Raw genomic sequence first — 27,437 nt, 5'->3', positions numbered from 1 at the left:
ACTGTGGGCTCTTAAAAAAAAAAAAATAGGAAAGGCCCACTGCTTTAAAATCTGGAATATACAAAAACCCAACGCCACCTTTAATGTAACGTGCTTCCTAGCCACAGTAGCATTTTCAGGGGAGGTCAAGAACTACGGTTAAGGTCCAAGAAACAACCAAAACAACAAAAAAAACCCCAAAAACAAAAACAAAAAAACTGAGATAATTTTTGCATCATTACCCCCAGTGTACCAGGTCACTGCCTTCTAAGGTGGGCTGAACTGGGTAATGGACATTAAGGAGGGCACGTGATGTAATGAGCACTGGGTATATAGAAGACTGATGAATCACCTAACTCCACCTCTGAAACCAGTAATATATTTTGTTAATTACTTGATTTTAAATAAAAAAATAAAAAATACCCTGCCCCCCAAAACAATGACAAATTCGGAGGCAAAAGATCTAAAATACTCTGTTGCCCAACAAAATCCAAAAGATCCCTTGTTTTGCTCTTGAACAACCTAGAAAAATTGAACTCTGTTTTACATCCCCAAATAAGAGCGGTATCTCCTGGAAGATAGTATCAGTGCCTGGAGCTTGAAACCGTCAACTCATACTCCTGTTCCATCAATCCCAATCCTGAAGCTACAATTCCTTTGTTAGAGAAAGGGGAAAAAAATCAATTTCAGGACAAAGCTATTCGAGACAAAAGGAAGGTGTGTCTTCAGTGGGAGAACTGCCGGCTGTCGGAGGACTTCTTGCTAATGTGTTTGAAGATTTTGGACTTCTCGACTTTTTTGGCTTTCTGGTAGCCGAAGCCTCCACCGCCTCCTCTCTTTTTAAGCTTGCCGTCATTGCTATTCACATCTAAAGGTGGGGGTTAAGGAAATTAAGCAACACCAAGACAATGAGCTCTCATCTAATACACAGAGAACAAGCCAGCACGACCCCCACCGCTCCACTCCCACAACCCCTCCCCACACTAGGAAAATGGGACCATAAGCCCACGTGACCCATTTCCAGGAGGTCTGGAGTGGTCGAGGGATCACGGACTAAAGTGAGCAGGTGTGACTTTGAAACCCAATGTAACAGCTGTATTGTTTTCCCTGCACAATGAAACTGAAGACAATGATTTATAAGTTTGAGAGGCACATCAGCAAGTCTAGAGAAACACAATAAAAACCACCCTGTCAAATGACTTTCACCTCTGTTCGGAGTGGATTCAGGAATGCTTAGCCACCTGAAGGAGTTGCTGCTCTTCCTCACAATTCAGCAAGTATGCACTACAGCAGACACTTACTATCTACAATGAGGACGGGGACCCCTGTCTCGTCCCCTCAGGAGTCGGCGCCACAGCGCTAACTCACAGGCCTCACTTTTGCTGTTTGCTGCCTCGCTGGGAAACACGAAGATCAAGTACAGATGATCAACTGCAACAGAAGCAACTGCAGGCGTTCCCTTGGCTTTTACCCTGGGTAGCACTTATGTGTTGCTGTCTTTTGCTAGTCTTGCAACTTTCTTGCACGAAATCCTTCCACGGCTCTGAGGTGATAAACATTCGGAGGCCCCATCTTCTCCCTTCAGCCCCAGGGTGTGCTGCTCTCCATGACCTCGTAAGGGGAAGCCTCACAGCGGCCGAGCCCTGCCACTGTTCCTCTCTGGCTTCTCTCTGGAATGCACAACTCTCTCGCTCTCCCAGTCTGCCTGACAAGTTCCTAAAGGCCTAAAGCCCAGGTTGTCCTATGTCTGTAATCCCCACCACGACAGCTAACCCCTGCCCACTGTGTGCTAGCGCTGACAAGCAGACAGTGACCAGAATGAACTCCCGGGGCTCCAGACAGCCGAAGCACACCCCAAACCAAGTGCTAAGCCCAAGTCGACCTTCTGTCAACCTTCTGTCCCTCAGTTCCCAGATGAATTCCTGCCAATAAAGAAAAGGATACTCAGATCAACAAAAGGAGGCACCTTGAAACCAAACGAAAGAGCAACCTGAGGCAAATTTAAGTTATTAACATTGAAGATCTGTTTCAGAGAATGGGAATCATATGCTCGAATGTAGGACTTATACGCTTCCTGGGCTGACTTATGAAGGAAGTAGTTCTTTTCAATCAATTTTTCAAGCTGAAACGAAAAGAGACATTGGTTTCAATAAAATACAAAAGCAGATTTCGTATATATTAGAACAAAAAAACATTTGTTCCAATACACTTATTACAAGTTTTATAATATTTGCAAAATTAGGGTACAGTAAGAATAATGTCATACCTTATAAGGTATGAACTGGAACAAGGTAGGGAACACAGAAACATGGTAAGCAGCATAGCAAGGACCCTAAAAGATCACAGTCCAAACCTGGTTCATGAAAGGGGAGAGTCAGAGGACAATGATTACCAACTGAGACTCCCTCTTCCTCACAAATGTTTAAAAAAAAAAAAAACTCCAAAAAACAAAAACCATGCAAATAAAAATACCAAACATACCTGAGACTGAATGTCAGAAATTTTGGACCAGGAAAACTGAAATTCACTTAATGGAACCTAGAAAACAAAAGCACAAAGATTAGTAAACCAAGATGGATCAATATTCAGACTTGTAGATGATCTAGCAGTGACAAATGTCCTGTCTCATGAAGAACCAGAAGGACAGCCAGGCCTGCGGGACTCCCTCAGGACAGAGAGCCACTCCTCTGGTCTCCCGCAGCCAGTGGAAAAGTCTTATCTAACCTCTGCTATCCTCGCATACATTGTGCTGAGGAACCTTCCTGAAAGGAAAGCTGAGAGACTAGACAGGAACAGTAAGTCAATGAAGTCCTTTTCTCCACGGATGCAGCATGAGACAGCCTGATGCTTCCAGTCAGGACCACTGGTCCCTCCCTCCATGTCAGGAGAGCTGTGCTACTGCCACCCTGCCCTGTGACTAGGGTCTGTGATACCAGAACTCACGATGACCACACAACCACCTATCGGAAGGATCTCTCACCAGTCATCACTTATTAGGTAACTGCAAAAATGCCAGATCTCGGAGAAGTGCTGGAAAAACAGCTGTCCGAGTCCCACCCTCAGAGCCTGAAGTCTTGCAGAGAAGATAGGTTGGGGGTAAGGGTACAGCTGGATGAACACTTGTGCTGTGGGAACGCCAACAACAGGAGATCAGTGATGGCGTCCCACAGCACACCACAGCTCACTGAAACCAGGAGCATTCAGATCCAGAAATGGGCACCAAGCAAAGGCACCAAGGCCATTTCTGGGAACTGCACATACTTTCAGGGTGGAGGAAAATCCACCTGGTAAGACTGGGCCAAAGGAGGCCAAAGGGGAAGCAAATGTCAAGAGAAGTCCTGACAGGTGCACACAAGATCGAACAACAAAGAGGTCCGTTAGGAGTCTAATGAAATCAGGTGTGGTGGATGGAGTTGAGGCCAGAGCCAGATGAGGGTGGGCTAGGGATCAGGCTAAGGGGGCAGTAAACAGAGGAAAGAAAAGCCACTTTCCAAAACAGCAGAAGGAAGAAAGACAATCAGCAGCAACCATGGCAGAGGGAGAAGGAGAATGGATTTAGGGTCAAAGTTGTTTTTTTAGTAGGAGTCTTGAGAAGTAATAGGAGAGACTGGAGGTAAAAGAGGGTCAAGGAGTACGGACAGGAGGAAGGAGAAGAGGCAGGAGTGAATGGAGTCCTCATGAAAACAAGGCTGCAGCAGCGGGGCAGGTGGAGACAACCTGGTATGAGGGAGCTCAGAAGGGGTGGAAGCGGCTTCAAACAGGGCCAGGGAAAGGGACATCGCCTGGGGACACCAAGATGCACTGCTGAGCAAGAGGGGCCAAGGGCTGTTCATGTTTCAGGCCAGATGCTCATCTAATCTCCCCGGCCCAATCTAACTTTTCTAACTGTTCCCAGTGCACTGCAACAACTCCCGATGCCTCAGACCCATCCAGAAATGGTGCGTAAGGCCAGTGGTACAGACACAATTTCTACCAACGGGAATCTGCCCCCAGCTTACAGTTTTCCAAACTAAGACCTTTACCTTGGATTGCTTCAAGTAACGAAGGAAACCCAATTCTTCAGGGCGTAAAATGAGCAAGGCATGCCCTCTCCCGTTTAGGCCTCTGGCTGTTCTTCCCACACGATGAATATATTCCTTTGTTGGAGAAAGAAAACCTGAATTAATACACCAACTTCCATGGGTACCTGCCTTTCCAGAACCTGCATGGTAATGGACAGAGCATGTCAGCACATCTGGACGAGATGGCACTCTTCCCCTAGGGCCACGCCACACACATGCTGGCCACGTTCCCTACTTCTGTATGGACCATGACCAAAGAGGTAACGGCATGATCGAGGCCTGATACCCACTGGACAAAATATTCACATTAATGACTACTAAGTGTGCTTTGTCTTCAAATTACTTTTTGAATATGTTTTTGTGCTAGCTAACAATTTATATCATATACTTCTGCAGACAATATTTAATAAAACTTCTACTACATATGCTGCAGAATCTTACCTATTTTACGGAAGTGTATTTTATTTTCTTCTAACACCTACCACTCTTCACAGACCATTCTAAGCACGACATTCCTAACTTCAGTCGCACTGAGGCTTCTCAAATCTTGGCACACCCCCTTTGGGTCTTGCTACTATAGCCCTAGCTACCAGAGAAATACTGCAGTCAGCGTGCAGTACAACAGGGCATGGATAAATATGGATCAACCTCTGAATATGAAATACGGTGTGTCTCAAGGAAACCAGAAAGTTCATTCCTTAGCACAGAGCCCTTGGGGAGAAATCCCAAGGATGCCAGTTACCTTGGGGTCATCTGGAGGGTCATACTGAACAATCCAGTCAACTTCAGGAATATCCAGCCCTCTTGCTGCCACGTCAGTACATAACAATATCCCTGAATCTGCGTTGCAAAACTGGAAGAATGTGGTTGTACGCTTATTTTGCTTCTGCCTTCCCTAGAATCAAATCAAAGCATCCATTAGAGCTGGCAACTTGAGGTCATTTCTGGGAGGTCTGGATGTACAACCCCCTAGCTGTGGAGTTGTTAACCTGCTTCATTTCCATTTCACTCTCTGGCCTGGATCTCATTTCCCTAGGTGAATGGCATCTCTTATCCCTTTGTGGTCTGCACCCTTCTACACCCAGCAAAACTCCCTCCACATAGGATCATTCTATGTTTAGGGAGAGTGATACCGAAAACCCCACAGTCCATATACTTGATAAGTGTTAACTGTTTTTTAATGAACTCATGATGATCACTTACATGAATGGCCAAGACAGGCAAATCGATGTAGTTCAGCAACTCATAGTGGTATTTCACGGACTTACAGGATGAAAAGAAGACCATCAGTTTCTTCTTCCGGTTCTTCTTAAGGAATGTAAAGAGTAGGAGGAATCTCTTTTCCGAGGGACAAACAACATAGCCCTAGAGTCGTTCAAGTGAACAGATAAAAATAATCAGACACTTTCAGCTTCATGAACCAATATAATTTAATGGAGAGCTCAGATAAACAGTGCGTATACACCAACGTGCCTTACCTAGAGCAAAATTACTGAGTTCATTATAGTAAAGCATCTCTAAACCGAAGACTAATTGTAGCCCTTCTGACTCCTTTTACTGGGTACAATCACTAAATACTAAATACTTTTTGTATTTCTGAGGTTACAGACTTCTGGTTATCCACAGTTTGTGCAACCATAATAAAGTAACAACTCTACGTGTCGGAACCCTTAAAGCATAGCAATGCTTCATTTTTAAAAAGTCCCTAATAGCAAGATCTCAAATAACTACAGCCTAAATGCACTGTCTTAAACAAGGTAACAAAGCCTAATAAATATATTTTTTAAAAATATACAACAAACAGGGGCGCCTGGGTGGCTCAGTTGGTCAGGCAACTGCCTTCAGCTCAGGTCATGATTCTGGAGTCCCAGGATCGAGTCCCACATCGGGCTCCCTGCTCAGCAGGGAGTCTGCTTCTCCCACTGACCTCTCTCCTCTCATGCTCTCTCTCATGATCTCTCTCTCTCTCAAATAATTAAATAAAATCTTTAAAAAAAAATATACAACAAACACAATTTTTAAGTGAGATCATTATTTGAAATATTTTCTTCAGCAAAATACTCAAAAGTTCTGTTTTCAATCCACCTAGTTTGGATCTGTTACCTCATTTCCAATTTTTCACAGCAATGTCCTGAAGCCAGCCTCTGTATCCACTAACTCACCTTGCATCTTAGAGCAAAAGATCATTAAAAACCACTTTCACTTTTTATTGCATTTACACTTGGTAGTGATTAGTGTCTCCTATGCGGCTAGCAGTATTAAGAGACAGAATAAAGAGAGCTGATCAAATTATTCAGAATTCAAGATCTGTGATGCCAAGAGCCCATACCCAAATTCACTGTATTTGAATTAAAAGTTCACCAGTCCATCTGCTTTTGGGATGATCCTCCAAACAATTGCAAGGACACACTGAAGATGATCGGAAAATGTAAGATCTTGACAAAGAGTACCTGCTCAAGACCATCCACTGTTGCATTAGCTTTATCGTCATCAACGCCAACATACAATGGCTCCTTTTTCAAAGAAATCCTTGCCAAGTCCTCAACTTTTCGAGTTTGTGTGGCAGAAAAGAGCATGGTTTGCCTGCGTGCTGAAACAGATACAAATAAAAATAACCCCAATATTTCAGGGACTCGTTAGCATTGCCTCACCGCTAGAAATGCTGAGTAGAACTAGCAAGAATGGGATGTGTGATATCACTACAGATATTAAGATGGGAATATCTCGAACAACTTTACGTCTATAAATTTGACAGATAAAATGGACAATTTCCTTGAGAGATAAATGGCTAAAGCTCGCTTGAGATGAAAGAGAAATCCTGAATAGCTTTGTATCCATTACAGAAACTGTAGTTAAAATATTGTCACATAAAGAAAACTCCAGCCCCAAAGATTTCCACTGGTGAATTCTATCATATACTTTAGGAAAAAATATTAATAATTCTGCACAGTCTCTCCCGGATTTGCCGGGTGTTTATTTCCCAACTCATTCTTTGAAGCCAGCCATTACCCTGATACCGAAACCGAACAATGATTCTTAAGCACAGATGCAAAATTTCTAAAAAATTTGAGCAAAGGTGAATGTAGCATATAAAAAGGATAATGCATCATGACCAAGTAGGGTTTACTTCAGGAATGTAGAGCTGTTTAATATTTGAAAATTAAGTGATAAAATTTACTGAGTTAACAAATTTAAAATTTAAAGAAACATTTAATGAAAAAAGCAAACATCTGATCATTTTAACAGGCATGGTAAGAGCATTTGATAGAATTTAACATCTATTTCTGATTGTGATGTTACTGTTCCGTTTTATGCTGTTCCTGCAATTTCTTTTTTTTTTTAAAGCTTTAAAAAAAAATATTTTATTTATTTATTTATTTGACAGAGAGAGAGAGAGAGATCACAAGTAGGCAGAGAGGCAGGTAGAGAGAGAGGGAGAAGCAGGCTTCCCGCTGAGCAGAGAGCCTGATGTGGGGCTTAATCCCAGGACCCTGAGATGGTGACCTGAGCTGAAGGCAGAGGCTTAACCCACTGAGCCACCCAGGCACCCCTGTTCCTGCAATTTCATGTCTAATGGTTTGGATGCCATTTCTGTAATGAATAAATGTACAGACTCTACAGTATCTGCAACATGCCATTCTGGATTAATAAAAACCACCAGTATGTGCAGATAAACAAAACAAAAACAAAAAGCATCTCAGCAAACCAGGAACAGAAGGGATCATTCTCATCCTGTCTCGTAAAGGGCAGCTACAAAAAAAAAAAAAAATCTATAGCTAATACCATACTTAATGGCCAAAGGTGGTTTTCTCCAATAATTGGGGTGATGGGTTTCACAGGTGTAAACATGTCAAAACAAACTGCATATTTAAAATATGTACAGACTATATCAATTATACTTCAAAAAGCATGAGAAAATAAACCATATAATAAATGGAATCCTGGCCTTATTACAGACAAACAGTTCATAACATTGCAAGGACTGTGACCCCGGTATGCACAAGTCAAGTACAACACGGCAGGCAACACATTCACAGCTGCCTGGAGATGTCGGCAGTGGAGGGTGGTGGTGGTGAGAAAAAGTAAGATGGGGTGGTGGGGGCAGACAGGAGTGAGACAGATGTTAAAGTGGCAAAACCACTGCATTAAGTTACTGGTAAGTCTGACGCTTGCACTGCAAACTACCTGTAGGGCTGACTGCCACAACCACTTGGCTTGGCGAGATTACAATTCGGGGGTGAATGGCTTTCCTAGAGGAACCGCCCGCATCTCTTCCAACAACTACCTGGCAAACCACATGCAGCTATTAAGCCTACTTACTTGGCAGAAGTTTAATAATTTGTTTTAATTCCTCTTCAAACCCAACATCCAAGATACGATCAGCCTCGTCAATAACCAGACATTGCAGATTTTTATACATAAACCCTGGGGTATTCTAGCAAGACAAAGGCAAAGAAAAACATATTAGCTGTCAGGTTCAGGTTTCACATGAGACAAGAAGACAGGCAGCCCCCTCCAGTGTTGCTCTACCTGCATGTGGTCTAGGAGGCGGCCTGGGGTGGCCACGATGATGTTGATCCCATTACCGAGTTTCTGTGCTTCAGCCGACCTGTTGCTGCCACCCATTATCAAGCCGTATGTGTGAACATGGTACGTCATTAGCTCCTTAAGAACACCGAAAGTCTGCATGGCCAGTTCCCTAGTAGGTGAGAGGATAAGAACTCCAGTTCCTAAAAGGCAAAAAATGATAGATGGTTAAAGTCTAGCTGTAGTTATTGACATAAGCCTGTAACAGCTACGATAACCTTCTAGGGAGATACCACCAAAAATCACTGGATCAGAGACTTACCATTCCTAGGCATGAACTTTAACTTGACAATGAGTTCGACTGCAGGGATGAGAAATGCCAGCGTTTTGCCACTGCCTGTTTTTGCAGCTGCTAGAAGATCCCTAAATATTAACGATGGAAAGGAAAAAGAGACATTCAGTCTACTTATTCAACAAGCATTTACTGAACACCTACTACATACTATCACATTCCAGGCATCAAGGCTAGAATGTGAATAAGAAAAAGTCCCTAGCTTCTTTATCACTGAAATCGATCAGAGGTTACAGATCTAACCCAGAAATAAGAATTATGCTATAAAACAGAAATGAACACTTTTCTTCAAACATTAGTAAGTAACTTAAAGCCTTTAATGGAGCGTGGATGTATCAACCCAAAGCACAGTGCAAACATCAACAGAACATGGTGGCATCTTCTTTCTAAATGACTAGCACTAAAAAAGGTACTAATGGGGCACCTGGGTGGCTCAGTGGGTTAAGCCTCTGCTTCGGCTCAGGTCATGATCCCAGGGTCCTGAGATCGAGCCCCACATCAGGCTCTCTGCTCAGCAGGGAGCCCGCTTCCCCCTCTTTCTCTGCCTGCCTCTCTGCCTACTTGTGATCTCTCTCTCTGTGTCAAATAAAGAAATAAAATCTTTAAAAAAAAAAACTAAAAACAAAACAAAAAACCCCCCAAAAAACCCAAAAAAGGGTACTAATGCCCAAACACCAATGTTAATCATACCTGCCTTCCAGAAGTGGTCTGATACTTTTATGCTGAATTTCAGTCATGTTTGTAAAACCCATTTCTTTTATTGCCCTGAGAGTGTTCTCATTGACAAGATCAGTAAGAGAAACAAATGAAGTATCCTCAAAAGCGCCTAAATAAAAGATAGTTTATCATTAGCAAACTTATCTTTAATAGTTAATACTGCTACGGCTATATGAATTAGTTTTGCTGTTTGAAAACATCACTGGGTGGCAATGAAGCTGAACACAGCTTCTTCCAGTAAGAGACTAACCCCCACCATTCCCATATAATAACTAAGAAAAAGACCCTGACTTTTCAGTTTATCCACTGCTGACAGCTGTGTAACGTCTAGAACCTATCCTGTAACAAAAATAGTAATGGACGGAGAGGAGATGTAGTCAAGGGACTTGGGTGAGATGAATATGTCACGCACTGGGGTGGTGCCGAAAGAAATGAAAATGTTTAATAAAAAGTGAAAGCATCTAGTAGAGAGAAACTAAGTGCAAAATCAATCAAAAGAGCTGTTAATCTCACGCCAAAAAGACAAGCGAGAAGATCAGATATAGCCACACCCCATTAGACTGGACCCACACGTCAAGTGTGCAATGGTTCTTCAGCCGGGGAAGACACCAAAATCCCCCCGGGGAGCTTCTACCCCATACCTGCCCAGCTTATCAGCCAGCTATTGTCCACCTTGGTGCTACTGACATTTTGGGCTGGATAATCCTTCGTTGTCAGAGGCTGTCCCATGCATTATTGGATGTTCTGCAGCCTCCCTGACCTCCACCCACTAAATGACAGTACCAGCCCCCAGTTCTGAAAACCCAATGTGTTGGCAGTCAACCTTCATGGTTTGCCTGCGACTAAGGTTTATGCACAGGACTTTGGATGCTAAAATTGGTCAAGTTCTGAGTAAACTGGGATGATGTGATCACCCCTCCAAGGAAGGAGAACTGCCCTGGTTGAGAACCACTGCCATAACCTTTACAATTTTGATTAAGCAACCCTGGGTTAGAGTTAAATTTAAATAAATTTTAAAAAATTTATTTAAAATTTAAAAAATAAATTTAAGTAAAAATTTAAGTTAAAATTTTTATTTTAATAAGTAAAAAACCCACACCGAACAACTCAAGGAGCTCCTAGACATTTCTGGTTTGGGCAAGTTATTCTGGCCAAATTCTTGACCTTACGAGGAAACAGAGGCCAAAGGAAGTCACCCTGGCCAAAGTCCCTCAATAATGTGAATTTCATCCTTCCTTACTACTAACTGGGTCAGTATTAAACTTCTGGGACAATGATTTTCCTACTACAAAATGGAATGAACTTTAGAAAACAACAAACCAAAGGAAGAGAGGACCCCAAAAGCTGTTTATGTGCTAACCAAAATATTTAGTGTCAGAAATGCAGAGAAAAAATAAAACAGAAATGACAAGAACTAAGGCATACAATGTAGATAAAGCAGCAGTAACTAGATATAAAAATATTTCTTTTTCTAGGTAAGTATTGACAAGAAATATTTTTATATCTAGTTAATTTTCTAGGTAAATTAAAAGTTACAACTGAAACTTCAAATCCTATAATCCAGAAGGCATGCCACGTATAAGGTCTCTCTGGAAACCTTTCTAAAGTTACCTGTCAGTCCTAGGGGTAGGCTGGGCACTTCACTGTCCTCTTCCTGATCATCTGGCTTCTCCACACTGTTTTCTGTCCCTTCAGGAGCTTGGGCCCCTTCTTCAGAGTCCCCCTTGTCTTCAGTTTTCACTTTTTTGGTATCTTTGGTTTTAAGGGAAAACACCCCCCCCCATTTTTTGGTTAAAATAAAATACCAAATAAAATCACAAAACAAAAAGATGTGTAATGCAGAGGCATGTTTTCAAAAGCTTAACACACTTCCAGTTTTAATATGCTAAGAATGTCTTTTTCATGACTAAAGATTTAATTATATGTAAAATCCCAGGGGGACATGCATATTTGCCAACAAAACTTTATTTTTTAGGCCTAACTAGCAGCCTGAGTGACCAATATATATTTTTTTAAGATTTTATTTATTTGAGACACAGTGGGAGAGGGATCACAAGCAGGGGGAGCGGGAGAGGGAGAAGCAGGCTTCCCGCTGAGCAGGGAGCCCGATGCAGGGCTCGATCCCAGGATTATCGGTAAAGACTGAGCCACCCGGGTGCCCGGAATGACCAAGACATATTTGAAAAGTTGAACAATGTAAGTATACTGATTACATCAAGTTCTGTGTATTCCACCGAGGAAAAAAACGACTGTGATTAATAGTTTTTCGAACTCTTAAAAAGCACTAATTTGTCCGATTGTGCCATTAACATAAATCTTCCATAAAAAAGCCAGCTTTGGTTCAAAGATGAGCAGAAACCCTGAAGACTCTTCATGTTACTAAAGAGACCTCAGTGCAAGTACAATTCCCTTAGTCAGGCGTTGGAAACTGGTAGCTCCTGGAAACCAAGTGGTGAGGGGAAGCAGGGGGAAGGCCTCCTGGCATTTCACTTCTACATATAGCTTTCCTAACAGGGCCCTACACTATCCTTCCAGCCTTACCTCCCATCACACTCCTGAACGTTCCATTTGGGATCAAATGGGTTAGCTACCATGCTGGGCTCCTACAAATTCATGGGAGCTGATTATGCAAGTTAGAAGAGAACTGACCTGAACCAAAACTCAGGACTCTCTGTGGCCCAGGACTGGCCTCTGCCTTGCACCTGACAACCATCCTTCTGGGAAACGGTCAACCTATGGGCAGCAAAAGCTCCTTTCTAAATGAAACCCTCATTTCAGCTAAGTTAGATGAATAGGAGGTTCTAACCCAGGTGTTGAGAAACTTTTTCTATAAAGGCCCAGAGAGTGAACATTATAGGTTTTGCAGGCCTATAGGAATTGTCACAATAAAGACACAGGGATTGTCACAATAAAGACCAAGTAAACAAATGTGCACTGCAGTGTTCCAATAAAGCTTTATTTCCAAAAGTAGGTAGAGGGCTGAATAGTTTGCTGACACCTGTTACATTCTCCCTTGAAATCTCTGTTTGCTTACATCTCAAATAAATGCCTCTCTTTCACGTAAGCTTATCCAAATCCAACCATCTTCGAAAAGCAAGTGGCCTCTCCCCCATCCTGGCCATTCTACTCATTGGAAATTAACATTCCATTTATACAGAAGTTACCTGCTATTTTTATACACTTTGCACATCCGAATTATTACTAAGTCTCCTTTCAAGAGGAGGAATTTACAGTAGGCAAAGAAAATTGGGACAAAAAAAGGGTAAATAAAAAGAGTCATTAATGCAAAGTCCACTGAAATAAAGGCCTGAGAAGACAGGAATGTATTAGCCCAGATGTCTTTAGCGTAATGCCACAATTCTGTTTGAAAACAGGTAATAAACCTAAAACCCTATGCCATAATATGGTCTGTTTAAAAGCCTAGCCAAGGGGCGCCTGAGTGGCTCAGTGGGTTAAGCCGCTGCCTTTGGCTCGGGTCATGATCTCAGGGTCCTGGGATCGAGTTCCACATCGGGCTCTCTGCTCAGCAGGGAGCCTGCTTCCCTCTCCCTTTCTCTCTGCCTGCCTCTCTGCCTACTTGTGATCTCTGTCAAATAAATAAATAAAACCTTAAAAAAAAAAAAAGCCTAGCCATCTATCAAAAAGAGCAAATTTCAAGAATTCAAAGGAGGCTTTCATTGAAGCTCAAGGTTTTCTTCAGTCGTTAGAGAGTGTAAAAGCATATGAGACATTTCTCAGTATCTTTTTTTTTTTTTTTAAAGATTTTATTTATTTGACAGACAGAGATCACAAGTAGGCAGAGAGGCAGGCAGAGAGAGAGAGAGAGGGGGAAGCAGGCTCCCTGCTGAGCAGAGAGCCCGATGTGGGGCTCGATCCCAGGACCCTGAGATCATGACCTGAGCCGAAGGCAGAGGCTTTAACCCATTGAGCCACCCAGGCGCCCATTTCTCAGTATCTTAATACAAATAAAAATGTCACACCCCCAGTCCGCACTCTGCTTCTTTTTGCTACTAGGTTATTTTCTGGTATGCTAGTGAGTATAGTGACTCTTGCATGTTGTGTGAATACAATATTAGAAGGAAGATGAAACTGGGAAAATTGTTTGAATGTCTGAAGTTCAAAGAAACTGAAGTACTTACCAGGCCCAGCATCATCCACCATTTTTCTCTTTTTCTTTTTCTTCTTTTTTGGTTCTGAATTGGGAGGCTGTGTTGCTGCTTCTCCATTGATTTTTATGGTAGATTTCTTTTTTTTTTTTTTAACTTGTACAGTTTCCACTGTTACTTTAGTTCTCTCTCCATTCTGGGCTTCTGAGGAGCCCACATTCACAGACTGTTTCAGGGATTTTTTAACCTTCCCACCTCCCACTGGTTCTTCAGACATATCTCCATTTTGCGTTTCTGATAAGCTCACATCCAAGGCTCCTGTTTAAAAACAGAACGCAAATTGTGAACAAAGAAGGGGTTTGCTTAAAAACTTTGGAATCCCAGGTAAGAAACCTCATGGTATCCATGACTGAAATGATTTAGCTTTTAATACCCTTTCATGTACATTATTAAAACCACTTAAATTTATGGCATTCTACTACAGGACAAGTAAGTTTCCTTTAATGAAAAATGCTGCAAAAGGGAAAGCTATACTGATTTCTTAACTTCAAAAAGCCACATCTCTGTCCATATGGAGTTAAGAATCTGGGACAGCAAAACTTCAGTGAAGTTAAACATTTAAACGGATGGGGCCAGACACCGGTAGGTACAAATAAACATTTTTGTATCAAGTATTTGAAAAATATATGGCTAGCTGACATATTAGAAAAGACTATCATCTATTCACACAACTACTGCTTTTCCTGTAACTTCAAAACTTTCAGTCTAACTTTCCTAAGCAGCAGTGAAAATTGAAAATTCACTTACTGGTCCCAATATTTATCATATATATACAAACACCTAAGGATGTCTTTAAAAGTTTCCCTGCTTACATATAATAAAAAGTAACAACACTTTAAAAACTTTATTTTTTTAAAATTTTAAGTGTCACTTTAAGTACCAAGATGTAGTTAGTAGTGCCATACAATTTATAAGAACTGAAAATACAAGGGAAGTTCAAAACCATTTCCAAAACCCACAAACCTGTCCTCTTCTTCAGGATTCCTCCCAAGCAACTGATCTCTGCTGGAATCCAACTAGGGTAAAGAATTATGCCTCCAACATTGCCCTCGGGAACTGATACCTTATATATGACCCCAAAAAGGATAAGGTAACTTCAAGATCTCTGGCTCATTGTTAGGAACTTAGGACTGCAAAGGAGGTGGGTAAGAAAGGTAACGGACATTCAGGTAAGAGCCTTTTCAGCTAAGTCTTTATCAAGGATGCAAATACCTGGAAGCGCCCGAGGAATTCATAACCTAAAGTTAGGAGCAATGGGAAGATAGGGAGGGCACGCGCTGACACGTGCAGAAGGCACTTCTAGAGCTGAAAACAGAATATTGTCCAGGAATCGAGAGAGCAGACCTGAATAGGGGAAGGCGATGGTGAAACGAGCTCGTTTGAAGCAATGCTGGCATTAAAAAGATGTGAAAAGGCGGCGCGTGGAGATGACCGGTTCCACGTGTCTGACTGGAAATGGGCCGGCGGGTTTGGGTGGGGGATGAGGTGGGACCTGAAAGTGGGAGGAACACAGAATAAGGGAAACATAGAAAAGCCGGCTTGGCTGGAAGCCCGGTGGGAGGCCTGGAGAGAAAACTCAGGCGGCCTGCTCTTGCTGTGACCCTATACGGAGACACTGAGGCTCGAAAAACATCAGGAGCGGACCGGGGGCACGCGGAGAGCGGCACCCGAGCAGAACCGACTGGAAACCGCGACAGGCTGCCTTTCACTGTCAACACACACACGTGCCGCGGGGGAAGCGGCCGCGCCACCTCAGGGATGCAGTGACTCCCGAGCAAAGCAGCGCCGCGACCCAGGGGCGGGCTCCCGCAGCTCCCGAGGCCCCCAGTCCCCAAGCTCCGCGCATCTCACCCTGAAGCTTTAAGTTTCGCTGGCGCAATTTGAGGTTCCGTTTCTCGATCTTCTTGCGCAGGAGTTTCATGGGTAGATGGGACATGTTGTCGGTAAAGCTCCTCCACTGCGGCGCCACAACTCGGCTACCGGGTTGACGTTACTTCCTCCCGGTCGCACGTGCGTACCCCGGCCGACCGGAAATACGTCACGGGATCCCTGGAGGACCGCAGCCTGATAAAAAAATGAGTCCGGGGTGGAAATGCTTCCGGCGACCGGACTCTGCGCAGCGCCCTCTAGAGGAGTGGAAGCCCGACCCAGATTCACATTGTGTCCGCCGGTGGCGTGTGTTAGGGGCCGTTGAGGGTCCTGAGAATGCGAGCTTCCGCAGAGGAGGCTGAAGAAACAACAACGAGCGGAGGGTTTAGGGAGCCTCCAGTTCATGTGCTTGTCCTCTTTGTATCCTGGACTTTTCGGGATATTGAATAAAACCTAAATTTAATCTTTACCTTGTGGAAGAAGATTCCGAAGTTAAGCAGTGCCAAGAGAGGGTTGGGAGGATATTGAGAAGGGGGGTCTCTTACGGCTCCTGTTTCAGTTCTTGGAACACCATGAGTTCTTGACTTCGGTCAGTTGCAGCTGGTTGGTTGGGACCGCCTGGAACACATTCTTCTACTTCGGACTGAAATAGAGCTAATGTAACCTCTGCAAGCTAAACTGACAATGGCATAATAAATAGTCATTTTAACTTTGAGGGGGTAATGGTAATTCTTTTGAAACAAGTTATGTAACCTTGTGGCTTTTGCCTTATAAACCTGCTCTCCCTCCTTTCAGTTCAGAGTCTTGACACTTTTAACAGAGTGAATATCGAGGTCTAGCAAACAAATCAGTATCATTAGATCAGATCCCAGAAAGCATCCAGGAGAGTTTGGGGAGGTGGAAATTCATCATGTATGTGCCTCTGAAATTCCTTTTGTCCCTCACTGCTAGAGCCTATCTTAGTATCTGTTCAGTGTATGTTTAACTATTTGAAATTTCTGGCTTGGGGTCCCCATCCCAAGTGTCTCTTTTTGCAGAATGTATTCATTATCAGTTATTCACTGATTTAGCAATTTTTTAAAGCATATTTATGCTAGGAGTATGTGATAGGTGTGTGCTCTGTCCTGGGACTAGAATGGTGGGTAAGATGCACACAGTTCACTTTCATGAAACTAACAGAGTTGACATATGGAGAGGATAGAAAATTAAACAAGGTAAACTACACAGTGACCAGGGAAGCATATGAGAGCTCAGCACCCTCATGTGGGAATGGGGATCCAGATGGAGTCTTTCATTCCATACCTCTGTGCATATGCACTGTGCTAGTAGCAAACAGAGGAGAGAATGAAGATGATGTCTTTATTTAAATATTTAAATTTCATAGGGATCATGGCTCACCCATGCAGTTCTTCCAATTTTGTTTTGTCACCCGTGTGCACCCTTGGCCCCCTGAACTCAGGGCTGACCTCCTGAACCCAAGACACTCCTAGAAGCTTAGGCTTAATTTTTTAGAAACTAACTAGCGAACTGCTGAAGCACAAAAAGAAACATTTGAGGACGAGGTTTTCAAAGATGAATCAGGAAGTGCCGGAAATGACCAATAGTTAACCTCAGCCTCAGTACAATGTTAAAATTCCACTCTGAACATCATTACAAACCCTACTAAGAGGATCCTGCTTTCCCTCGTTCAGGAAGTCATGCTTTGGAAATTATTGAACAAAATGACCTTGTAAGGCAATCACCTGGTACAGGTTCTGTGTATAGCTCACCAAGGAGCAGGCTCTATTTGGTCCAGTAGCAATCTGAGATCCTTAAGCCTTAGACAAGTGCTCATATAGTGAAAAGAAGATTTATGTGTAATATCTTTTCATTCAAATAAGTTAAAAAAAGCCTCAGTTTGGAGTACATGGGTGGCTCAGTCAGTTAAGCATCTGACTCTTGATTTCAGCTCAGGTCATGAACTTGGGGTTGTGGGATCGGGTCCCAATTCCTGCTTCATTATGGGTGCTCAAGCCTGCTTGAGATTTTCTCTGTCCTTCTCCCTCTGTCTGACCCTTTCCCCCCAACAAAACAAAACAAAAAAGCGGCACTTCACTGGGATAAGAAAACATGTCTATTTCACAAACTCCCGAATTTTAAAAACAAGTAACTCACTCACTCACTCTCTCCAACCATTGCATTAAGACTCCTTCAGTGATTTTCTGGGAACTTTCAAATGCTAGTTGCTACAGGCGAACCACTGTGTAGTGGATAGGAACTTAAAAATGTCTGCATTACTGTAAATAAGTGGGGCGTTTCTCCCTTCAGGTGGCTTGACTCTGGTTCTCTGGATTGTACTAAGCAGATGGCTGGTGCTTAAGAAATGTCTTCTTCAATGAACGGATGGATGTGAAAAGGAGAGATGATTTCAGGGAGCACTGCTACAATTCTCCAGTGCATCATTGGTGCCGCGCTTCTAGAAAGTGGAGAGGATATAGAAGTACATTACAGAAACCTTTCTCACGAGAACTACATTCACTTATGGTTTTTAAAGAAATCTACTCTGTGCCAGGTGCTATTTTGGGCCCCTAGGGTCAGACAGTCAACAAGACAGGCAAGACTTTTGTTTCCAGAGAGCTTACCGCCTAGAGAGGGAGACAGATACGGATCAGGTAGACAAGTGAGACAACAAGGTAACTTACATGGAGCTAAAATCTGGGAAGACATTAAAACAAGATGATGTAGTGTAATAGAGACGGATGGCGGCGGTTGTGGGGCAGGGCAGCATGCTCCTCTGCGTTAGAGGTATTTTTGTGGAAATAGCCAAGCGAAGACCTGGGGTCAGAGAAAAGACTGGCAAAGATAGCCTTGTATGTCATTCAGTAACAATACAGGACCACACGAGCAGTTATGCAGGGGGCAGTCCAGGGCTCGGCTGAGCTTGGGGGGTGAGGCTTGAATGCGGAGGGGGAGAACTTCAAAAAGACAACTTCCTTTGACCTTCCCACCCCAAGTGCCCCAGTCTGACCGCTAGTGATTGAATTACACACTGACCCTTGCTTCTCCATATATCGTGGAGATAAGACTTCAGAATTGGGATTTATTTTTAATACACTTTTATTTGACATGATTTTAGATTTACAAAGACATTGCAAAAATACTATCCCCCACCCAGTTTGTCCTAATGTTAACAGTTCAGCCACGAGACAGTGGTCAAAATTAAGACATTGACTTTGATAAATTATTATAACTATAAACTGGTTACTATTAACTCAAGTTTATTCAGATAATACCAGTTTCTCCACTAATGTCCTTTTTGTGTCCTAGGATCCTAATCAAGATACTACACTGCACGCGGAGAATTTTCTGAAATGTAATTTTAACTGTTTCCTGAACAATCCATATGAGGGTGTAAATGAGGGGAGGGGAGAGGCTATCAGTCAGAGGCTGGTAAGTCCACACTGTAATTCTCAGCCTGTCATTTTTACTGGTTCGTTATTTTTATTTTTATTTTTTTAGACACTTCATTTATTTGTCAGAGAGAGAGAGAGAGAGAGAGAGAGAGTGAGCGCACACAAGCAGGGGAAATGGCAGGCAGAGGAAGAAGCAGGTTCCCCGCTGAGCAGGGAGCCCAGTGTCCTCAATTCCAGGACCCTGGGACATGACCTGAACCAAAGGCAGACGCTTAACCAACTGAGCCATCCAGGTGTTCTGGTTCATTTTTTATACATGTACAGCTCAAGATCTCGCTTCTCCCAATGCTGACTCACCTGATTTCCCAGAGTAGAGTTGGGAGTCACATAACAGTCCCTTCACAGTCATACTAATATCTACCAGGTCAACTTATTTCCATAAATATTTTTGAAAAGGGACTACTTTTGGAGAATGAACTTAGGAAAGCAATTGTCACCCCCAGCCTTCTACCCACCTATTTTACTAGAGTGAAAACTAAAATGTCCGACTCTTCACCAACGCAATTTATCAAACTATCTGCCCATATTTCATCTTTCGTCTGGGTCTTAAATTCTCAGCTAATTTTGCCTTCTTGAAAACGGGGCTGTTAGTTCATTCACTTGGGATGAATCCTTCTGGGACCACTCAGACGAAGAACTTTCCATTCATTCACTCATTCTTTCAAACTAGTATCCATTAATCAATGGTGATGGGCCAGGAAATTGGCAAGGGGCTGGCAATATAAAGTTAAATTATCCAAAGCTCCCACCCTGAAAATACAATTTCGGTGGAAATCAAAGACATCCAAGTTAGACTTCCAATACCCAGCATAGTACCTGGAGTTAAGTAGGTCCCCGATAAATATTTGACACCTGTTTGGAGAAGAGCTGTAACAGGAATGGAGAGAATAGTAATGAGATGATGAATCAGGTGGCTGTTGCAGTGGTTCAGTAGGGATGTTGTGCAGGACATGGGGCTAGAACGGAGTACGCTGAGATATGTTTTCTTGGAGAGAATGGACATAACTGAGTGGCCAGATATGGTGTGGGTGTTAAGAGAGAGGAAGGAATAGGGGATGCTTCTGAAATTTCCAGCTTGGAATGCATCGTATAGAACACAGGAAGAGGAAAACCCATTTGGAGGAACAAGGGGAAAGAGTAAATGAAGTTAGTATGGAATATTTAGCTTGAGAAGAATTATGTAAGACATGTGACCCACAGGTAAGTACCCATTGAATGAGTGACGTAGGTGGGGGGATGGATGACTACTTGAGTAATGGTGGGCAGATGGAAAGATGGACTAAGGGGAGATAAGGTATAACATTACCATTCTGAGTGTGATCCCAGTTGCCCAGCAGTTTTGGCAGTTGGAGTAGGCAATGGAGGACCAAGACCAGGTGGCATAGGAAATGGGTCCTGAGCATGCATAGGGTTGGGTTGGGGGGTGGTAGAACATCTGTAAGTTACGGTTGAACCTACTGTCAGCAAGAGAATAGACTCATTCAAAGTTTTGGAGGGGATTGATAAATAGTATTGAAGATAAGGAAATGTGGGAGCAGATCACACATAAGCCCCTCAAATAAGAGGCAGCAATTAGGGGACAATTTGGTAATTTATGACAATATAGGCTCTTGAGAAGGAGGCAGGGGTGGAGGGAGGGTGATCGAAATCATGCTTCTGGAGAACTTATTTGTCAGCAGTGTTTAGGCAGACTTGCATAAACAGCCGGTGGCTGTTTTTTTCCCAGTATTCGGGGAACAAAGTGATGCCCCCATGTGATCTCTGTGGCCTTGATGCACCCTCTCCTCCTTCTCTGCCTTCACTCAGTCTTGCCCAGCTCTCAGCCCCCTTCTCGTCATCCCCCAAGACTCAGCTTTAGTGCACCCCGCCCCTGGTGAACTCCTCCAAACCTCCAGGCTCCTCTGGGGAGCTCCTCCAAAGCAGGCCAGGGTTGCTCACTCCCTCTTTGGGGCTGCCTGTGGGTTGTGGACAATTTCTACTGATGCTCCTTTTGCATCAAATGGCAATGTGTTCTCTTAAATAGCTTTATTTTTTGTACCCTGTGAACTACTTGAGTACAGAGATATCCCTGGTTTCCAGAGTTCTGCCTTGTATGGAGTAGGTACTCAGTACACTGATTTTAATCGTGTTGAATAAATTAATGACAGAAAGAATGGAAAAAAATATGGATCAAGGGTATATTTGGAAGAAAAAACTGGTAAGATTTACTAATTAAAAAAAGACCAGCTGTCACTATAGAATTGTTGTATTTGTTGCGGGTATAGTGGGGGTGGTGGGGTGTTTGGGAATGACAGATTTGGTCTGGAAGAGGATCATATATATGAATATATAACAGTACATAATATGTAAATATACTTAAAATAACATAGAGTATATGTAATAATACACTGTATGTAAATTATACACACACACACACACACACACATTTACTTTGGAAAACATAGACTGCTAAATGTTTTGATTCCAAGAGAAGAATTAAATTTAGTGGTTAAGGGCTCAGGTTTGGAATAAGGCAGGTATAAAATTGAATCTCAGCCCTTCTGTTCACTGGCTATGTTACTCTGGGCAAATATTTACCCTTTTAGAGCCTCAATTTCTTTATCCATAGCAGACATGTAGTAATGGTAATTATCCCCTGGAGCTGTGTGAGGGGTCCCTGAGGTTTTACATGCTAAGGACATTTAGCTTGATGGTCAGCTGTTAGTACGTGACAACTGTCATTATTATTCATACACATGTGGCAGAATTAAAGCAGTTAAATTAAAGCTTGGAGGAGGGAGAGCCAATGAGAAACCCCGGACTGTGGGGAAGCCCTTGAGCTGAGGTCTAGAATTTCTACCAGCGCGAGAAAATGAGGTGTGCGAGAAATGTCTCTCTCATACATTCATGTAATCACTCCTGAGTACGTTTAATTAAACTTGCACCTCAATCATGGAAGCATCTCACGAAAGAATCTCTATATTTTGTACAGGAAATTTGAGTGGAAGTACTAACCACGTTCTTGTAACTAATTGGAAGGAATATATATACGCCAGGATCAAATTTCTGCATCAAAAGGAAGAGGTGTTAGCCTTGGGTCTAGGGTTATGATTCTTGAGGTGAGATTTCTTGAAGCCCCATGCTGTCTATCCATTTTTAGAAGACAGAAAAAAAATGGTTATCAAAGCCAAAAGGAGTGTCTTCATATACCTTAGTTGAATAATATTCTTTTTTTTTTTTTTTAAAGATTTTATTTATTTATTCCACAGAGAGAGACAGCGAGAGAGGGACCACCAGCAGGGGGAGTGAGAGAGGGAGAAGCAGGCTCCCCGCCAAGCAGGGAGCCCTGAGGCAGGGCTCTCCTGGGATCGTGACCTGAGCTAAAGGCAGAAGCTTAACTGACTGAGCCATGAAGCCACCCTATCCGCCTGGTTTTAGACAAGGAAAATAATTCCACTAACACGAAGAGGTCCAGTGCCTTCCGTTTTATGAAGGGAGAATGAGGTCCGGTATTGGTGGGATCTCCGTGTGTTATTCCATTAGGCCTGAGCCTGACCTTAGCCTGCACTTTCATGGTAAAATATTTTTAAGACAAAAAGAAACAAGAAGATACATTTTCTTTAGATAGTTTAATACAGTAACCTCTTTGTCCTTTAAAAGTTATTTTTTAATCACGATCTATGAAAAGCATGAACTTGGGACATACCAGAAGAAATCCTGATGAAGGCTCAGTGGCAAGGCAGGCCCAGGATTCAGGCACAAACCTAGAGATAAGTAACTTTTCTCTTTGAAATTAGGATTTTTATTGCTGATCTCATCTGTTGCATAATGTTAATTGCCTCTCTCTGTCCAGTATAGGTGAGATGTATTTTACATTGGGTATTTGTTAACAGTATTAATTAATTGTATGTTTTATATCAAGCATTCATTAATGATATGAGTACATTCATAATTAGCCACTAAGTTAGCTTCAATGAAGCTAATTTTTTCAGCTGAGGATTTTACAAACGTGTTTCATGTTTTGGAGTGGGGTAGTTTAAGATACATCTTGAGATTATTTCTGTATTAATCAACTATTTTTTTCCCTCAGACACCTAACCAGTCTGTAACTGGCTTGATTGAAAGATCTCAGGCTTTTTGGGGTACCAATATTGCAGAGTTTGACTTTTTTTTTTAAGATTTTATTTATTTATTTGACAGACAGGACCACAAGTAGGCAGAGAGGCAGGCAGAGAGGGGGAGGCAGGCTCCCTGCTGAGCAGAGAGCCTGATTCGGGGCTCAATCCCAGGACCCTGAGATCATGACCTGAGCTGAAGGCAGAGGCTTTACACTGAGCCAACCAGGTGACCCAGAGTTTTGATTTTTTAACTCTTACCTTGTCCTGTCAGATTTCTGTACCCAGTGTTTGGTGGTGTCCCTAAGCAATATTTCAGTTTGATTTTATAGCTTTTCTGTCATCATAGTTATTAAAAAAATCAGCCTATTGAACGTGTCAATCTCCCATTCAATTAAAATCTTCCCCCTCTGCCCTACAGAAGGCTAGGTGTTCCTCTCTGAAGATTTCAAGGGGAGGCTAGAGCTTCTCACCTTCAGCTTCCTTCCTCTTTCTCATGCTTGTCCCTTGGGCACGGCCGTAAGGAGAAGGGAGAGGAAAAAGTGTAGAGAATCATCCATTTCCTGGATTTTCCATGGCAGTTGGAGTTGGTTCTCCTATTCTTTATGTTTGGAAGTGATTTCTTCTTAGGCAGGGAACCACCTATTGATGGTGGAAGGTCACTCTTGCTATTTTTCTAGTCGTCGTTCCTCAACTAGCTTCTTATCTCAAGATTTGGACACATGGGGGCTCCCATAGTTTCCACAGAAGAGGAACTCAATCCTAAGAAGTTTCTGTAGGCACTGGTGGTCCTCCCTTGGTTCACCTGTACCTTCTCGTGGACCCCTCAGCGGCAGCTATGGTGTATCTTCCTGTCCTGCCCAAGCCTTGTTGTCCCAGCTGCAACATCTCCAGGAGGCCCTCAGCATCCGAGTCATTTACATTGGGTGGGCCCTTTAGCCCGTGCAATGTTTCGTCTTCCTCCACGCTTCTTAGATAAAGCATTGCAATGGAGCAACTGGTACTAGAAAAGTCAATGGTTAGCTGTTTTCCTTTGCCTCTTTAGAACTTCTCTGCTCGCCCTAACATTACCGAGTGTTATACTTAATGCTTCATCATCATAGGTTTCGTTTTGCAAATAGCTATCTATGAATTCAGAAGCATAAGACTTCCTGGAGCAAGAGTACAGGTGTAGACGAAGGAAGGCCTGAACTGAGAACATGGTAGCTTAGCTCGGGGCATACCTAGGTAGCTGTGCTGGTGAAGTTTCTCCCCTTTATCTTGAGGAATTTGCTTCTGTGACTCTGAAACAAGAATGTCTCTTTATTCTCCTCTGCCTTTTCATTTGGTTTGCCTTATGTCTGTGAAAGAGGGATAATCAGCGGACATACCCAATGCCTACAGGCCTTGGAGGAAGATTATGGAAACATGGGCAGGTCACATACATTTTTACGCTTTGTTGCCTTCTCTCTAAAGTGAGGATGATGTTAGTAACTATCACACTGGGTTGTTGAGAGAATAAAATGAATAAATACATGACAAATGCTTAGAATAGATTGTCACATAGGAAAAAAACAAAACAAAACCAAACCCTTGGGGTGCTTGGGTGGCTCAGTCGGTTGGGTGGCTGCCTTCAGCTTGGATCATGATCCTGGGGTCCTGGAATCGAGTCCTGTATCAGGCTCCTTGCTCTGTAGGAAGCCTGCTTCTTCCTCTCCCTCTGACTGCCGCTCTGACTACTTGTGCTCTCTCTCTATCTCTCTGTCAAATAAATAAATGAATAAATCTTAAAAAAAAAAAGAAAAAAAAACCCTCAGTGCTTATTGGCTAATGTCGATAAAGTGTTCCTCTCGTTTGCTATTTTGTGTTTGTAAAGAAAGCCTTGTGCAAAGTGAAAGTAGCCAGAGAGCTCACCAGAAATGTACTTACTGGGCCCTGGGTTCTCAGCGCCAAAAGGACGTATCTTAGTAAAGTTATCTTCCAGCATGAAGCATGGTGCCTGTCCACAGTCAGTACTCAGTAGGAAGTGACTGAATGAATGAACCTGTTCTCAGTCCATCTTTAATTCCTCTCACATCTTCTTTGGAACTTACTTGTGAGTCACTTGGTATAGTTCAGATCCCTTGGCTTGAAATTGTCCAGAGGGTAGGGGAAGAGGGAGCCTCTTACAGGTGCAGAATTTAAGACATGAAGTACCATGGCCCTGTTTTACTAGAACATCTCTCCCTAGACCTCGCCATTTACTTTGAAAGCTTCAAAGAGTCTTGTTCAGAATCTCCTTCCATGTTTTTCTACTTGAAGTAATATTAGCCCTGCAGATCGTTCTCTTTGTTGTCAAGGCTAGCAAGTAGGGTCAACTGAATAATGAGTAGATTAATCAAAACTTCAGATGCTGCCTCTAGCTCATAACTTACGGACTGACAGGTTCATAATCCTTAAAATCATAATTTTCCCTAGGGTGCAGGGCTCTTCTAAAATAAGCAATTCTTTTTTGTTTTGTTTTTAAAACACATGGAGTTTCTCAATGAAAGGAATACAATCTCTTTTCCATCAAGATTCTATTCTACCAATTCAGCTAAAAAAATGTTTAAAGACGTTCTGATGAGAGATGGGTTCACACACACATACGCACACACAAAGAAAAATATGGGCTAAACCTATAGACGTAGCTCACTGTTTTCAGTTCAGAAAGCAACTTACAGCCAAGAAGTCACGCAAAAATGCAAGTTGCTATTAAGTCATTATTGTTGTGGGTTTAAAGTTTGTAGTTCACTGTCTGGACCTAAACCAATGTCTGAGCAACTATAGTATAATTGTTCAGGTTCTGCATTGTATTGGGAGGTGCTGAGAATTTGGATTTTTGTGACTAAAACAATATATTGAGTCATACTATTTTTAACCAGAATGACACAGACATGGAATGGGATAAATGTATCTTTTAAAAGTTCATGTGGCTTACAGTCTGATCATGGACCTTCTCAGAAGTTAAGTACTGAAAAGATGAAGAAAATAATTATACAGATTTTCCTTGACTTTTTTTTTTTTTTTTTTTTTTTTTTTTTTTTTTTTTAGAGAGAGCATGAGGGAGGAGAAGGTCAGAGGGAGAAGCAGACTCCCCATGGAGCTGGGAGCCCGATGTGGGACTCGATCCTGGGACCCCGGGATCATGACCTGAGCCGAAGGCAGTCGTCCAACCAACTGAGCCACCCAGGCGTCCCGCCTTGACTTTTTTTTAAAAAAAGATTTTATTTATTTATTTGAAAGACAGAGATCACAAGTAGGCAGAGAGGCAGGCAGAGTGAGAGGAGGAAGCAGGCTCCCTGCTGAGCAGAGAGCCTGATGCGGGGCTCAATCCCAGGACCCTGGGATCATGACCTGAGTGGAAGGCAGAGGCTTTAACCCACTGAGCCACCCAGGTGCCCCCTTCCTTGACTTTTGATGGAGGTAGATCCTGATAAACTTGTCTTGACTTGAAAATGTCTAAGTTGAATGTGAATTTACAACATCTCACCTACCGCCCATCATGGCTCAGCCCATCTACCTAAACATGCTCAGAACACTGGCATTAGCCTATAGCTGGGTATATCATCGAACAGATAGCCCATTTTATGATACAGTGTTGAATACCTCATGTCACTTGACTGCTACATTGAAAGCGAGAAACAGGATGACTGTCTGGGGACAGAGTAGTGGACCGTGTATTGGTTGTTTGTTCTTGTGAGTGCCTGGCTGACCGGGAGCTGCGCAGCCCAGCATCAGGAAAGAGCATGTTACTAGCCTGGGAAAAGATCCAAATTCAAATACAAAGTATGATTTCTGCCGAACACATATCATTTTCACATGATCCTAAAGTCAAAAACCCGTTAAGTCAAACCATCATAAGTTGGGGACTACGTGTGTATAATAAAAATAAAAAAAAGTATGGGACATTAATGATGAAAAATGCCTCTCACTTCAATTTTATTCCCAGTGGCGACTTCTTTTAACTTTCTAAGTTCTTTTAATTCTCATGGACATAATATTTCTAAGGAATTTATAGATTGCTATATCTTAATTTTAGAATTTTAGGCTTTTTTGGTTTTCTGTAAGTATAAGAGCCTTTTGGGGCACCCGAGTGGCTCAGTTGGTTAACCCTTTGACTTGTGATCTCAGTTCAGGTCTTGATCTCAGGGTTATGAGATCAAGCCCTGTGCTGGACTCCATGCTGGGTGTGGAGCTTAAAAAAAAAAACCAAAAAAAAC

General features: G+C 42.6%; 1 protein-coding gene across 1 annotated transcript; it reads right to left on the bottom strand.

Moving 5' to 3' along the window:
- Positions 1-362: 362 nt before the first annotated feature.
- On the bottom strand, positions 363-15,801 carry LOC111145694 (DEAD-box helicase 18). Its single transcript, XM_022500805.1, has 14 exons — positions 15,654-15,801; positions 13,776-14,060; positions 11,248-11,388; positions 9,610-9,745; positions 8,890-8,990; positions 8,571-8,770; positions 8,361-8,475; positions 6,491-6,630; positions 5,244-5,405; positions 4,783-4,935; positions 4,002-4,115; positions 2,461-2,517; positions 1,924-2,101; positions 363-847 (listed from the first exon to the last, which is right to left on the bottom strand). The coding sequence occupies exons 1-14, from the start codon at positions 15,736-15,738 to the stop codon at positions 705-707; spliced, it is 2,010 nt and encodes a 669-aa protein (XP_022356513.1). The 5' UTR covers positions 15,739-15,801; the 3' UTR covers positions 363-704.
- Positions 15,802-27,437: the final 11,636 nt, after the last annotated feature.

Source organism: Enhydra lutris, unplaced genomic scaffold (genome assembly GCF_002288905.1).
Source record: "Enhydra lutris kenyoni isolate GAN:26980312 unplaced genomic scaffold, ASM228890v2 scaffoldscaffold1, whole genome shotgun sequence".
Classification (NCBI taxonomy): domain Eukaryota; kingdom Metazoa; phylum Chordata; class Mammalia; order Carnivora; family Mustelidae; genus Enhydra; species Enhydra lutris.
This window is presented reverse-complemented; position numbering and strand designations above follow the sequence as displayed.

Excerpts from the sequence above, each read along its gene's own strand:
- LOC111145694 (XM_022500805.1), bottom strand. The coding sequence starts at position 15,738 with ATGTCCCATCTACCCATGAAACTCCTGCGCAAGAAGATCGAGAAACGG. Across the intron at positions 4,116-4,782 it reads ACCCTCCAGATGACCCCAAG|GAATATATTCATCGTGTGGG; the intron begins GTAACTGGCATC and ends TCTCCAACAAAG. Across the intron at positions 2,518-4,001 it reads GTTACTTGAAGCAATCCAAG|GTTCCATTAAGTGAATTTCA; the intron begins GTAAAGGTCTTA and ends TTTGTTTTCTAG.